Source organism: Argiope bruennichi, chromosome 10, assembly GCF_947563725.1.
Source record: "Argiope bruennichi chromosome 10, qqArgBrue1.1, whole genome shotgun sequence".
NCBI classification, from domain to species: domain Eukaryota; kingdom Metazoa; phylum Arthropoda; class Arachnida; order Araneae; family Araneidae; genus Argiope; species Argiope bruennichi.
Genome location: NC_079160.1, coordinates 48535321 through 48550544, shown reverse-complemented (window position 1 = coordinate 48550544; position 15224 = coordinate 48535321). Strand labels below are relative to the sequence as shown.

Here is a 15224-nt window from a genome sequence, read left to right as displayed (position 1 = left end):
CTTTAAAATAAGAGAACATTCTTGAATTAATTTCTTATATATTTTTGAATATTTTCTGAAGAAAGATTTTTCGTGGTAACTCTCGCCTTATAATGCACCTAAATAAAAAGTAAATACATGTCATACTTTTTTTAGTGCTATAAATAGCACTTCCTTCAAGTTTAATAATCCGTATTTTCAAATCATTGTATGTTGGCACCGCAACTTTTTAATTTCTACGAAGATACCGCTGAATTAAATTATGTTTTTATTTAGTTATGTTTCTTTAATATTATAATTCACATGAAATTTTTCGAATTTATATTCAAAAAAAAATTGAAGAGTGAATTTAGTTTTTTCAGATTCACTAAATTGCTACTATTGTAAAATATATACCAATATATATCGGGATATGATATATATTATACTGATATATAAAAGCATATATCGGTATATACTTATACCGATATATATCGACATATGATTATACTGATCGATATATACAAAATAAATTTTCCTTGAATAGTAAATTTTATTTTTTAATCTGTTTATATTGATGCGAATTGGTTATTAGTGTGAACGAAATGCTTTATAGTAGAAATATTCATATTGCTGAAATTTTATTAGCAAAATATAATTTGGAAATAAAAAAAAACTTGACAATTATACAAATAATTTATCATAATATATAAATTATTAAAAAAAATTAATCTGTGCAAATTGTTTATATTTTAAGCTATACATATGAAAATATATCGTATACTCGGAAAATCCATAACGATCCATACCTCGGAAAATACATCGGTATGTGCTTATACTGATATATATGCTTATACGATCGATACATATATAAAATACATTTTCCTTGAATAGTAAATTTTATTGTTTAATCTAAATTTATACAGATGCTAATTGGTTATGAGTGTGAACGAAATGCTTTTTAGTAGGAATATTCATATTGCTGAAATTTTATTTGCAAAATATAATTTGGAAATTAAAAGGTTTTTAATTATACTAATTATTTATCTTAATATGTAAATTATAAAAAAAAATTAATTTTTTCAAATTGTTTATATTTTAAATTGTACATATGAAAATATATGGTATGCCATCTATATATCAGAAAATATATCGGTATATGCTTGAGTTACTTTTACTAACAGGTGCTTTATTTTATTTTTCTCACTTTTCGCATTTACAAATTAAAATGATGCCTCCCGTCCATCCCATAAATTACGTCACATCAAACAGATAAATATTGAAACATCCTCGAGAATATATATAGGACCATATATTATTGTATTTATCTAAAAGGGAGATAGGCAGGATAACTGGAGATGAAGGGAAAGCGAAATCCACGGAAGGGGCGCAGTTGTCTGAATGGGGCAGCCTTTCGGCGCCACTGGAAGAAAGAAACTTCGCTTTGTTTTGTTTATATTTTAATCTCGTCTTCTCCCACGCTTATTTTTTTATTTATAGCTTTTTGTTGTGACGTCTTTTTCTATTGTTGTAGCTGGTTTAACATTTTCTCTTTCCCGTCATTTTTTTTTTCTTCTACTACTCTTTATTATTCTTTTCATTGCTGAGATTCTGAATCAAAATCCTCACAGTCTCCCGGTGGCTCGTGAGTAAGATGAGGATGAGGAGTATTTAAAGTGACTTTTCAACTGTGGTCTCGGATGAGATATGGCTTGAATTTCATGAATGAAACTCGGAACGTTTACGTTGTCGTAACTATTTTTTTTCTCTTCTTCTTTTCCTTTCAGCTGGCTGCATAATTGTTCTTTATTCTCTTGGAGTTTTTAAATATTCATTCAGTACTTCCTTCCAATTGTTCGTCGGCGCGTGCTTGTTGAAAAGAACATGGTGCTTAGGTTGACTTGATTTTGCCTTTCAGCCGATACTAGCACGGGAATGCTCAGTTTTGAACTTAGTAAAATTGCTCTTAAAATGTAACTATATTTCAGAAAAATCTGAAAATCTAAAGATTTCGTTTATTAATATTGAAAGTTTAATTAATATTAATATTAAATCTAATGTTAAAATCATAGCATTTCTTGTAACTTAGAATTTTCATTCCACAAAAGCAAAAGTACGTATATTGTACAATATTTTATGACATTAAACAATATTCGCAATATTGTATAATATTGTTGAATATTTAATGATATATTATAACATCGCACAGTATTGTACAATATTTTATGACATTAAACAATATTTTCAATATTGTATAATATTGTTGAATATTTAATGGTATATTATAACATCGCACAGTATTGTACAATATTTTATGACATTAAACAATATTCGCAATATTGTATAATATTGTTGAATATTTAATGATATATTATAACATCGCACAGTATTGTACAATATTGCGCAACATTCTATGCTACTTGGGTTGTTAATTATTTAAAATGACATTTGACGTCTTTTTATGAGTTTTATACGAATTTTGTAGTGTTATTTTGAGAATGTATGACAAAAAAAGAAAACTATTTTTAATTGGCACTCCATCTATTCAGAGATACAGTCATATTATTCCATAGCGAATGGATTCTTTCCTAAAGATATTTCAAATCCCAATCGGAAAAATCCGTTATGTTTTATAATTGCATAATTGTATTTGATAATAAAATATAAAAAAAATTAATTTGTCACAGAACTAACGCATTTAAAAGATAAAAGGCTCGAAGAATCCATAAGAATGTTCTGTTTAACATGAGCAAATAAATAAATCTTGTGGAATTATGGTTATTCTAGCAAGCATTTATAATTCGAATTACATGATAATAATCAATTTCAATCCATCCTCTAACGCACTTAGAAAATAAAATGCATGAAGAATCCATTAGAATGTGCTATTTAATATGAGCAAAAGAAATAAAATATAAATAAATGACGTGAAATTATGATCCTTCTATCAGACCTTTGTAATTCGGAGTACATGATAACAATCAATTGTAATCCACCCTCTAACGCACTTAGAAAATAAAATGTATGAAGAATCCATTAGAATGTAGTGTTTAAAATGCGTAAAAGAAATAAAATATAAATAAATGTTGTGAAATTATGATTATTCCATCAAGGCTTTGTCATTCGGAGTGCATGATGACAATCAGTAGCAATCAATCTTCTTTAATAAATACAGAAATAGAATTAAGAAAGTGATAAGGAACAAAAAAGATTAAGAAAAGGCACCAAGCGATTCAAATGTCCTAAATATGAATTATCTCAACAATCATAAAAATAATTATATTTGTGATACTTTTCTTGCATGATAACAATTATAGCAATCCATCATCTTTAATAAATACAGAAATAGATTTTAAAAAAGAGATAAGGAACAAAAAAAAAAATTAAAGAAAGTCACCAGACAATTCAAATGTCCTAAATATGTATATCTTATAAAATAATTCTGATTGTGATACTTTTCTTTAAAATTCTGTGAAAAGTGCTACCATATGCAATTCATAACATCCTAACAACAGAATGTGTAAAATTTAGATAAATTCCAGATATTTAAAACTGGCATGACTTGCAAAGTCTACGGCCTTTATTTAGTCCTTTGTCTTGGAAAAAAAATGTTCTCTTTTGTAAGTTCAAAGCATTTCATATTTAAAAACAGTTTTCCTTGATATTTTTAAAACTATACGACATACTTTTGTCCTACTTCCTTCATCCCAAATACAAATTAAAATGTATGTTAACAATCGGTTCCAATAATAAATGACTGCAATCAATCGGTTAAGATGTGAATGGAGAAATTTTTCTCTTATAGTTAACCCCGACTGCCCTCTCCTTCTCATGCATACAATGATAGTGTAAAAAGATCTTTTGCCCAATCCATCACAACGCAAAAGCTTCCGTTTTCGTCGTCTGCGTCTAAAAACTCATCCGTCTTCTCCTCTTGTTTTCATATTTTTTTTCGGACCTCTCATTGTTACGTGTCTTTCGGAGGTTATTAACAGCGGTGGAGACGAGTGTGAGTGATATTGGCGCCAGGCACGATTGGGGCTCACAATGCGTCGATCATGTGCCTGAATTATGCTGCTAACGATATCGTTATTAATAAAACGGTACCGGAGTTATTTATGTGAGTTTGGTGACTAAAGGACGGGTGTGGTCCAGCCTGAGAATCCAGAAGATGAGCACTCGCATCGTCTGAGAAATAAATTGATGAAAAATAAGTGAAACCCTTCTTATTGGACCTTTTATGAAAATGGGTAATATTTTTATATTATGATGTTCTAAATACTAAGAATCTTTATTTATTACATGTCATAACGGTAAAATATTGAAAATGCGTTTCTCTCCAATTGGAGTGTTTGCACATTCGAAAATTCCTATCTGTTACAAATTATGTGTTTCCAATTACAAGAGGCGTGAGATTTTGCAATTGATTAACTATAGATTTCCTGTAGATGAATGTACTGAATTCGGCTTTAAGAAGAGGATATAAAAATTAATTAAATATGGAATTTAAAAGTAGCTAAATCTTTTTTTAAATCTGAAATGTTAAATTATGTGGACAGATTAAGCTCGGTTATATTTGTATTTCAAATTTACATTTTTCAGCTGTATTAAAGACATAAATTAAATATAAAATAATAAAATATTATAATTTTTATAGTATATGGAAATTTCAAAGATAAAGAAGTATTTTCGTAAATTTTAATACAATGATAATGTAATTATATGATTTCATTTTATTCATTTTGCATTGGCAAAATATCATAAATGCCTAATCAAAATTAGATTAATTATTGCAACAGTTAAATCTTTTTGTGTATATTTAGTCTATAGTTCCCTGTAGTTGCATATATTGAATTGTTTTAAGAATAGAATATAAAGATTAATTGAATATGGGATTTAAAAGTAGTTAAATCCTTTTTGTTTCCCTAAAATGTCAGATTATATGGACAAATTAAGCTCGAATATATTTGTATTTCAAATTTATATTTTTCAGCTATATTATAGAAAATAATGTAAAATAAATATAAGGAAATAAAATATATAGTTAATTATCATGATTTTGTATTGTATATTGAAATTTCAAAAATAAAGAACCATTTCCATAGATTTTAATGCAATGATAATGTAATTATATGATTTCATTTTACATTGGCAAAACATTATAAATGCCTAATCAAAATTAGATTAATTATTGCAATAGTTAATTCGGTACTTTCCCGGTTCTGAGGGCCGTTAGCGGGAATAAAATTACTTCCGCCAAATCGTCAAAAAAAAAAAAAATAGCCAACAGTTTGGCGACTTTCTTTACGGCTCTCAGAAACGAAAAAGTACCATTATATTCCGAGGGCCTTTGGCAACAATTCAATTATTTTCGCCAAATCGCCACCAAAAAAAATCGTTAACAGTTTGGCGATTTTTTACGGCCCTCCCTCGGAAACGGAAAATTACCTATCTTACATCAGACAATGTTATTATAATAAATAAAAATAAATTATTAAATATAATAATTTATTCATGTTTAAATTTATCAGTTTCAATAAATAAAAGTACAATTTTCCTGACTCTCAAATTTAAACGGCAACCTGTTGATAGCATTCAAACGTAGCGCCATTTCATTTTAAGAAAAAAATAATTTGTCGCATTTCTGTATTGGGTAATCATAGAACTGTTATTAATGAGATTCAGTTTAATGCGGCATGAATGAAAGAAAGAAGCTGGCGCTCGTACTCGATCAAATGCTGGATGAAGACGTTGGGAAGCGAGCTGTAGGGGTAGGAAAAGCGTACTAACTAGAAGAGAGGCGCGTCGAGTAATTTATTCCCCTCTAATAACTCCATTCATTTTGGCAGCTGACATGCGGAGCTTAAAGGCTGTTAGAGCGAGACAGGTGTAAGTGCTTAATGTTTACACTTGTGACGGATCAAGGCTAACCTCGTTAATAAGGGGAGGAAAGCTATTTGCTGAATGCTGCCAATATGCTGCTCTGGCTCGATTTTTTTTTTTTTTTTTTTTTTTTTTTTTTTTTGTCACCCATGTGTTGGCTTGGTTTTCAATAATGAACACATGTGACTTCAGTACGATAAGGAACTTCCACTTTTGGCGTTTAATTGATTTAGAGTCGTTGTTTTATACAGTATTTGGTTGAAAATAATGAAAAGTGTAAATATCATAGGGTATGCAATCAAATGTAATGGTTTATATTTTGAATACTTACGAATGCATTATTTGATGGGTGGGTCTCTTTTTCCGAATTCTCGTCTTTCTGTTTTGGAGTATTCTTGCTTATATGCTTTTGATAAACCATATGTAATATTCGGTAATTAATGAAATCATTTCTCATAAATTTTGAATTAATCTACCATCGGAACTGCTCCTATAGTGTAACTTCTAACGGGGCGTTTTCTTACGTTTTGCTGTAATGCTGAATTCTCCCCCCCCCCCCGCAAGACGTACAATGTGTTCCAGAATTAAGTCTGAGTAGGGCTGCATATGTCGTATATCGCATGAGCTTGAACTGGCTCTATGAAAGTGGTTATGAGAAATCAATTCAGGAGAACCCATAGAATTGGCATCAGAGAATTAAAAAAATTTTTTAAATATAAATCGATTTATGATCATATTATTTGAGATATTAGTTATGAAAAATATTAAAAGATACACAATATGAAGGATTAAACGATACACAATGTACATTAGCTTTAAATATAAATTTAATGACCCATTTATTTAGGAGAATACAATTAAAACAAGATGAGAAAAAAATAGCCTTAGCTTATTTTAGTTTGTATCAAAACTAAATGTGTCAAAAACTATAAAAATTTTGAAAAACATAATATAAAATATATAAATTTATGATCTTATTATTTCCATCCATTATTATTTATTACTATTCATTCGGAATTTGAAATGTTTGTGAAAGACTATTCTAATTTTTGACGAAATGCAAACAATTTATTATTATTTTCTTGGTTTTAATATAGAAATACTTTCTGATGTTTAATTTATCTTCTGGGTATGAAAATATAAAAAATAAAAAAATGAATGTTGTATTATATTTTATTTATTTATTTTTGCTGTTAAAAGATGGCTATTTCAAACATATTAGTTTCTTTTTTATTTATTTAATCGATTATTTTAGTGCAAGTGAAATAACTATTTCAGAACAACAGCAGTCGTTATATTTAAAATCATCTAACTAATATACTTTAATTCAACATTCGGTAAGATCAAACATTTTTATATAATAATTTATTTTGATATGTCTTGGTTATGCAGTCATACTTCCTCATAGCTTCCTGTCTGCAGACTTCTTTTCCTAATATCCCCAATAAATTTATTTCCCAAAAAGCAAATGCAATAACTACCATAAATTTCATGGAAAAATGTCTTCTACACAGTCTTCCGTTATCTACCATCGAAGCTAATTAAACAGCAGCATCCCTCTTGATATTGATCAACGTAGAAAAAAATAATTCTTTCGAACCAGTGCCGACAAGCGACTTCAATAACATGTCAAGAATTTCATCAGGTTAGTGAGAAAGAGAGTGGAAAGGATGGTTTGTGGTGGGGTGGGGAGAGAAAATTGAAGACAAGTTGAAATGATAGACACCTGCGAGAAATAATTGAGCTTGCTTTAAATCTTCGGGCGGTACACTGCAGCCAATTAAAAGCTGCGAAACTCGCTTATTAAGGTGCTTCTCTTTAAATAAAGGAGTCTTGGAAATTATTGTGGTGAAGTCTCTCAACAGGGTCGTTGGAAATCTGTGTTTAGATTGCTGGAAGTGATAAAAAAACTTGTAATCCAGGAGTTTTCTTTTTCGTCTGCACTTTAATATATAATTTTATTTAATCTAAGAAAAATCGCCTCTCATTATACATTTTTATTCATAAGCTATACTTGAACAAATTTTCCAAAATTTCTCAAATTGTGAATGTCAAAGTCTTTCTTTTCAACTAAATGTAATTTAAATGTTTGAAGAATATCATGTATTTTTGAATTTGAAAGATTTTATTTAATACTTATTTAAAGCAAAATGAGTTAATTATTCAGTTTTTTATTTTGGAAATAATTTACAAATTTATGCGGAATTCAATAAGTCTACTAAATATGAAACAAATATGTATTCGTTATTAATTATATTTTTAAAAAAAATTTCTATTATAAATCTAGGAAAAAAAATGGAGATAAATTGACTAAGATCTAACTGATGTTTTAACCTAAATATATTGGATCGACCTAGATATTACTGGATTTGAAAGTCAATTTCAAAAAGTAAAGCATTTTTGATAAAATGTATCTAAGGTAACAGTTTTGTTGTATTTCCTAAAATAAATTTTGAAACAATCGAAGAATTTAATTTTTTGAAAATTTGTTGTTCTTTCATTAATACAAAATCCTAGCAATATTTTTGCAATTTTGTGCAGAATTCAGAACATTTAATAGCATCTTGTAGATATCGTATAATATCTTATGTTAATAGGATCCTATTTTTTTTTACTTTTTATTTTTATTTATTTATTTATTATTTTATTTGAGGAGTAGATATGTATAATTTAAAACATTTAAAATCCAGAAATTCGGTTTCATATTATAATCAAGGAAAATTCTCTCTTCGAGATTCGACGTATATTACAAAAAGATAGAAAGAAAAATAAATATTCTAATGCAAAACTGATGATGAACTGAAGTCTTAATTTAGAGCCATATTTTTCTTTCTTTCTTTCTTTTTGACATTTCAACAGTAGGAGCTCTTGTAATATATCCCACGACAACATGTTTTGGTAAACCAACACGCGTCGGCTCTGTGAAAACATTCGATTGACAAACTGGAAGATTCGTCAAACAATCTCTCGACTGATAAGAAGCTGTGAATATTTCGTCCTGTCTCTCTCTCTCATTTTTCTTTCGCGCTGCGCAATTTAAATGTTTTAGATATCTAATGAGGCGAGAAACGAATCACAATGAGTTTTTAGAAAGGAAGCTCCATTATTCACGCCTGCTATTTCTTTTTTTGTTGAAATCGGATTACATTTCTTTGAGCAAAGATTTATTGCTTTAAGTTGCAGAAAATATTTACCTTCGTGTTTTTGATACTTAAGAATGTTGTTAAAAGTATGTTGGGGGTTGGTTTCATGATTGTTTTGATTTTTTTTTTTTTTTGTAGTTTTTTTTTTCTGGAAATGAAGAAAGAAATGTGTGTATACGATATACAAATATTTTTGCTATGTTTCTTTTTTCTTTTTTCAAATTGTAGCGAATTCTTCTTTTCTTCCTCTTTTGAAATACGTTGTTATTTTCATAAATAGTAATGAAAATAGTACTGTGTTTCTAATGTGTTTTTATTATTATTATTGTTTTGTAGAATTTCAAGTTTTACTCAGAAATTGAATACTGATTTTTCACAATAAATAAAAATTATTATATTTGTAATTTAAATTATCTTTCTGTACTTGAATGAAAGTACTCATATGATACATTTTAAAAGTTATCAGGGTACAAAGAATCAAATATATAATATATATAAAATAATATACATAATATAATACAAATATATAAAACCAAAGTGCAAAAGGTCGTATGTGAAAAATTTTATTCCGCCGTCTTCCTCTTTCATATCACGAAGATATATTGCTAAATCACCATTGCCTGAAAGCAAGATGACATTGGCGACAACTTGGCATCCATTGGCAATATGAATGGATACCAATTTGTTAATTTTAAATGAATAAAATTCTGATATACGACCTTTTACACTGTGGGCGAATGTATTTCATTTATGCGCATTTTTAATTATGTGGAATGTGTGCACAAATCTCAAAGATGCATTTTTTTTCAGGTTTCTTCAAATTGCCTCCCTAGCGTACCTGTGTAGTATATTCTTCAAAATGGTAAGTTTTGTTACTTACTTCAAAAATAAGCATTATTTCTTGTGAAAAAAATCTGGTATGAAAAAGAGAAATTCTAGTATTCCAGTGATCTCCAATATTATTTTTCCTCTTGACGTTCGACTTGTATAGATCATAACAAACTTACAATTAACGTGCGGAAAGAAGAATGAAAAATAAGCCATTGTCAAGAGACATTAAAGGGAGTTCTCGCTCTAGAACAGTTCGAGTGTCATAAAAGAATTGACGCTAAAAAGACAAAAGAAACCACGACACGGTCTTCATCACGATTACGCCATTGCCACTCGTTAAAAGGGAAATAAAAGGTGTCGGTTTAGTCTCGAAAGAACCATCTACCATCTAACAGGTTGTTAAGTCAGAAGTTATTATTATAAGAATCACTTTTTGAATGCCCGAGTGCTTCGTGGATGGTTATTAGAAGGATCTCCTGATAAGCTGGTAGGTGGTAGGCAAAAATAAATTATAAGCTTCTGCTACGGAAATACAATCATTTTAATGAGGATCCATTTAAGATTCCCAAGTAGTTTCAATTTACCTGATGTAGCTAACAAAGTAAAGATTTTTTTTTTTTTTAAATTTTTGGTGAAAGGTGGAATAGGTAATTGTTTTCGGTCAATGTTTCTTTTCTTTCTGTCATTTCTTATTATCAAAGGTTCAAGTACGAGTTTGTCAAATGTAGAACTGTGCGATTCTTATTTCTTTGTTTAAAGTCGACCCAAACACAACTATTGTGAAAGTGAAAAAGCTGAGAATAAAATATGCGCATATAGAACTCGACCTTGATGTGTCAAGCGAATAAACTTTTACTGAGTTTCCTGCTCATTCTGTAGTATTCCAATCCGCACAAATCGAGGAGTCTGATGCCAAATCTTTCAGATGCGCAGTTTTACTTAACCAGCATTCATTTTACAACGAATATTATGTTTCATTAAAACTGTTATTTCCTTGGCAAAAATTTATTGGTAGAAATAACGCTTAAAAATTAAAATTTAGAAAAGGAATTAGTGCAAAAGAATATGCTGTTCTTTAGACTATTATTTGTCTACTAAAGAAATGGAAAAGATATAATGAGAAGAATGCTATTTTAAACCATGGTTTTTAACTAAGGTTGTTTTTTTTTCTTTCTAAATTTAGTTCGAATTTGAAAGGTAGGCAAATAGCGTTTAAGACTGATAAAATATATTTGACAGAAATCAGCAGTCATTTGAGGCGATGCATAATAAATGTTATCTCTCGGACGTACATTAAAAGATGTACAAGAATTATTCCTACTGTAACCTTATTTAAAATGATAACTTTTCTATGATAGTAGTATTTATTTAAAAAATATTTTTATAAATCTTTGGTCTTCCAATGTAATCAGTATTTCCATTACAAAAACACTCCAAAAAATATTCAAACATTTTTTTTTTTAATTTCATGCAATTTGTATCAAATATTTTGAAAAACAGGGCTATCTGTATAATAAAATATAAACAGACTTTTTGTAGTATTTGCTTTTGTTATGTATATTCTTTATAATTATTCATGTTTCCCCATAGAAACAATCAAAAAGAAAGATCAGACGATATTCCTTACTTTCTGACGTTAAAGAGTTATGATTTCAGCAAACGCTCATTATGAAAAGAATTCTTGTTGGACTTCATCTACAACTACAATAAAACTATGAAAGGAAAGTTTATCGATTTAAGATTTGCTTGTTCTCAACGTCTTCTCTTTCCCTTGCAGTTCTGCATGGATACATTTTTATGCGCTTTTCGTTTTACAGTGCAATCGAAAGCTTGAGAGAAAGAATAGAAAATTATTTGAACGTTTAAGTTCTGAAACGAATTGTTTTTGTGTAAAATATGAGAGGAGTTAAAGAAAACATTTCCTGTCATGTACATTTTTGGAACAATGGTGAATCCTAAACCATGAAGCTTCAGAATACCTTTTATAGAGACTCTCGAGAATAGAGACTATCAAAATTCTTATCTTTTTATTCCTAAAATTAAAAAAGAATGCAGGAATTTTTAAAATGCTTCAATGATTTCTAAAATCTATTCGGCATTCCATTCTTCATCGTTCTCTTTGTAAAAGTTTTACGACTTGAAATGCATTCTTTTTTTAAAAATGGGAATATGAGGTATTGTAAAAATTTTGTCGGCCATATACAAGTTTGCAGATTCTACTACAAATTGAAATTATGATGGAAAATTTATAAATTTGATGCTTAAATACTTGATATCTTTAATTCGCCTTTTATATCTTTCCAAGTATAATTTAAAAGTTCTAGTTTCCTTTAGTTTTTCACAATTGGAGAAATTTCAATTATCTGTGAAATTTATTGAAAATAATTAAGCTATAGATGAATTACAGGCAGAAAACACATATCTGAGTTTATTATAAATGTATATTACACATGTTTTTAAAGCTTTATAGCGAATTTGTTTGTAAAGCTTTATAGCGAATTTGTTTGTGATAGTAAATCTTAAGAATTCCTTCAATAATATTTCTTGATAACGAAAAGTATAAACAGATTAAATAATGTAATTCTTTTAAAATTAGTTTTATTTTTGCAGGAAAATTGTACAGATTTTATATCGAATTATCAACTATACTTCATATGAGGTTCACTAAGAAAATTTTTATTAAAATTTAAAGATTAAAGTAGATTTCTTTGTGTTTATGAACTTTTTCGTTGAAAATTCTTTAAAAGTTTTATTTCTTTGAATAAATTGCTTTCAAAATTTATTATTATCTATGATATTTTCAAAGATATTCTTTCATCTAAACATCTGCAAAGCAATTTTATTTGAATTGTAGAAACGCCATCTTCTACAAACCAGCTTTCTGAGGAATGCTATGAAGTATTTGATTATATCGTCTGCTAAATTTATGAACTGCAATCACGTAAGAATCCAAGAACAAAGGATTTATCTTTTTTTCCCCCTCCGTTCTTTTGTAAAAAGAATTTCTTTTCGTATATGCCGATTCTGCTAACTAGCGCAGGCTACTGTCCCTCTGCAAACTATAAAATAAGTTGGATGTTGGTTGGAAATCTACTCAGGCAAATGATAAATAAATATCTATAAAACCTTATATATTGCGGCACAACTTGAGTGAAATCAAGGCCGCAGTATAATTTCTTTATTTATCAGGAAAGCTCACTTTTTATCAAGGTTTTATATTTTATACTTTACTACCATTGAAATCAGATATTATAAGCCACCGAGGTAGCCATTTTGAAAAGTGCACAATAACTGGGTGTCCGGTTTCATTTCGATCTTAATCTTGGGGGTGAAGAAAGAACTCGGAAGCATTATCGTGATTAAAGACTTCATTTTCACCGACATCCGCTAGATTTGGTTCAGATTATAAACATGGAATGATAATTCAAACTGATTCCACCCCCCCCCCCCGCCACTTTCTTTTCCTTTTCCGAATCTTACAAGTAAATAAGATGCGCATCTTAATTTAATGTCGGTTATTCACGCTATAAAGTCAGAAAGTCTAACTTCGGTACCATTGAAGGCTGGGAGTTTTATTTATTATTGAAATGTGTCACTAATTCTTGAATTCAGAACAATATGGAACGTACATTGTGTTTCGACATCTCATATCCGGTTTTGAATTCGTTGTTAAGATTCTGAATTCTTTCAGTACCAAGTTTTTTTGTTTTGTTTTTTCAAAATTAAGATAATTTAGGGTTCTAAAGGGTCAAATAAAGTAAAAATAGTTATATTCTACTAAAATAAAAACACAAATTAACTATATGTGCAATTTTGGAGGTGGGACATATGTGTCTCAGTGGTCTTTTTAAATGGGACATATGTGTCCAGTTGGGGTTGAGGTGATCAAATAAAACACAGTGGATATGAAAAAAATTGCACTAACACAAAAAACCATTAGGACATGCACTTCGATAAATTCCCCACTTATTTATTCCTTGGGGTGATTTAAAAATATCAGCAGGACATATATGTCCCAGTGGAGTCCAAAAGGTTAAAATGCATTTTGCAGATCAAGCGTTTCTTTAGATAGGAAACTAATGCAATACAAAGAATTTCTCCTTTGATCCTATTAGAATTCACACCTTTAACTGATAGAAAAATATCATAATTTTCATTGTGTATTTTTTATGCTTTCAAATGCTTATTCTTTTTTACTTATGTATTTGATAATCTATAATAACATCTGGAATTCTATGTTTTAGAATTTTGTAAAATATAGTAATAAAATCAGTACGTCATATTTTGTCGAATTTTTTTAGAATGCTTGAATTACATATATTACAATATCTAGGTCCCAAAAGAGAATAGTAATTGTCTGTATTTTCCTCCAATTCAGTAATTACCTGGACAAAAAGTTTCGAAATAAAGGGAATTTTTTTAATAATTTAATTTTTTTAATTTTGTACATAAATTTTATGATGAAGCTGCAATGTTTAAATAAACTTTAATGAATCAGAATTAGGAGATAAGATCTTTAAACTGAGCTAGCTTATTCCGCGAGCTATAGCATTCCTTGAAGGGGATATAAAGTTACACCCAGCTAAGTACTTGTAATTATTTGTTCTATCTTAATGGGACGCGAGTCTAGCTTTGAAGTTACGTCACCTTCGAGGTATTAATTACTTTTTCTTGCCTGAAATTACTTGCTCATTTGTCATGAAGTCTTCAGACTGCACTTTTGTAGTCCTTGGTGTATACCTATGATTGTTGCTGATAATGTTCATTGAAAAAATTCCTCTACATACTTTACTGTTATTAAGCGCAATAAAAATTGAAAAATTAGCGGCTACAAAACAGGCACAAGAATCTTTGACTTTTTTTTTCTTTCTTTCTTTTTTTTTTCGAAAGTCATTAAACAAAGAGAGAGGTGGAACATGAAATTTTCTTCTTTAGCATCAGTCGAAAAAATACAAAAACGCATGGTTATTTTTTAAAAAATAGTCGTTTTTTTTTTTTTTTTACTATTAAATGTATAGTGATCTAAGCTTTGACATTTAATGACAATGATTGCTTTGCTGACTATCTGTATTGCAAATTGAATATCTGATCTTATCTGATAAAACATTTAAAAAAAATTCTTTAGATGACGCTTATAGAAACTAGTCGAAAAAATACAAGAACACATGATTATTTCTCGAAAAATAGTCTTTTGGCTTTTAATTAACCCTTATCGTGGCAAGATTGCTTTTTTGACGAAAAGCAAAAAAAAAAAAAAAAATGTATCTATTTAGCTTTTTTTTTTTATATTTTTATTTTATAATGGTAGTATACTTTTATAAAGTTGTATGTATGGTATATAATACAAAATGAACATAAGGGTTATACGTCTGGTGATCTAAGCTTTGATATTTAATGGCAACGATAGTT

The 15224-nt window shown here is 28.8% G+C and overlaps 1 protein-coding gene across 2 annotated transcripts in view; it reads left to right on the top strand.

Moving 5' to 3' along the window:
- The window catches only part of LOC129989050 (fibroblast growth factor 8b-like), a 92138-nt gene that overhangs the window by 57135 nt on the left and 19779 nt on the right, over positions 1–15224 (top strand). The window contains exons 1-2 of one of the 2 annotated variants that reach the window (XM_056097365.1): positions 4101–4208; positions 9795–9846. In XM_056097365.1, the coding sequence (XP_055953340.1) occupies positions 9844–9846 (3 nt within the window). In that variant the 5' untranslated portion in view covers positions 4101–4208; positions 9795–9843. Of the gene's footprint in view, positions 1–4100; positions 4209–9794; positions 9847–15224 lie in introns of those variants that run through there. The other variant, XM_056097364.1, reaches the window with a different exon arrangement.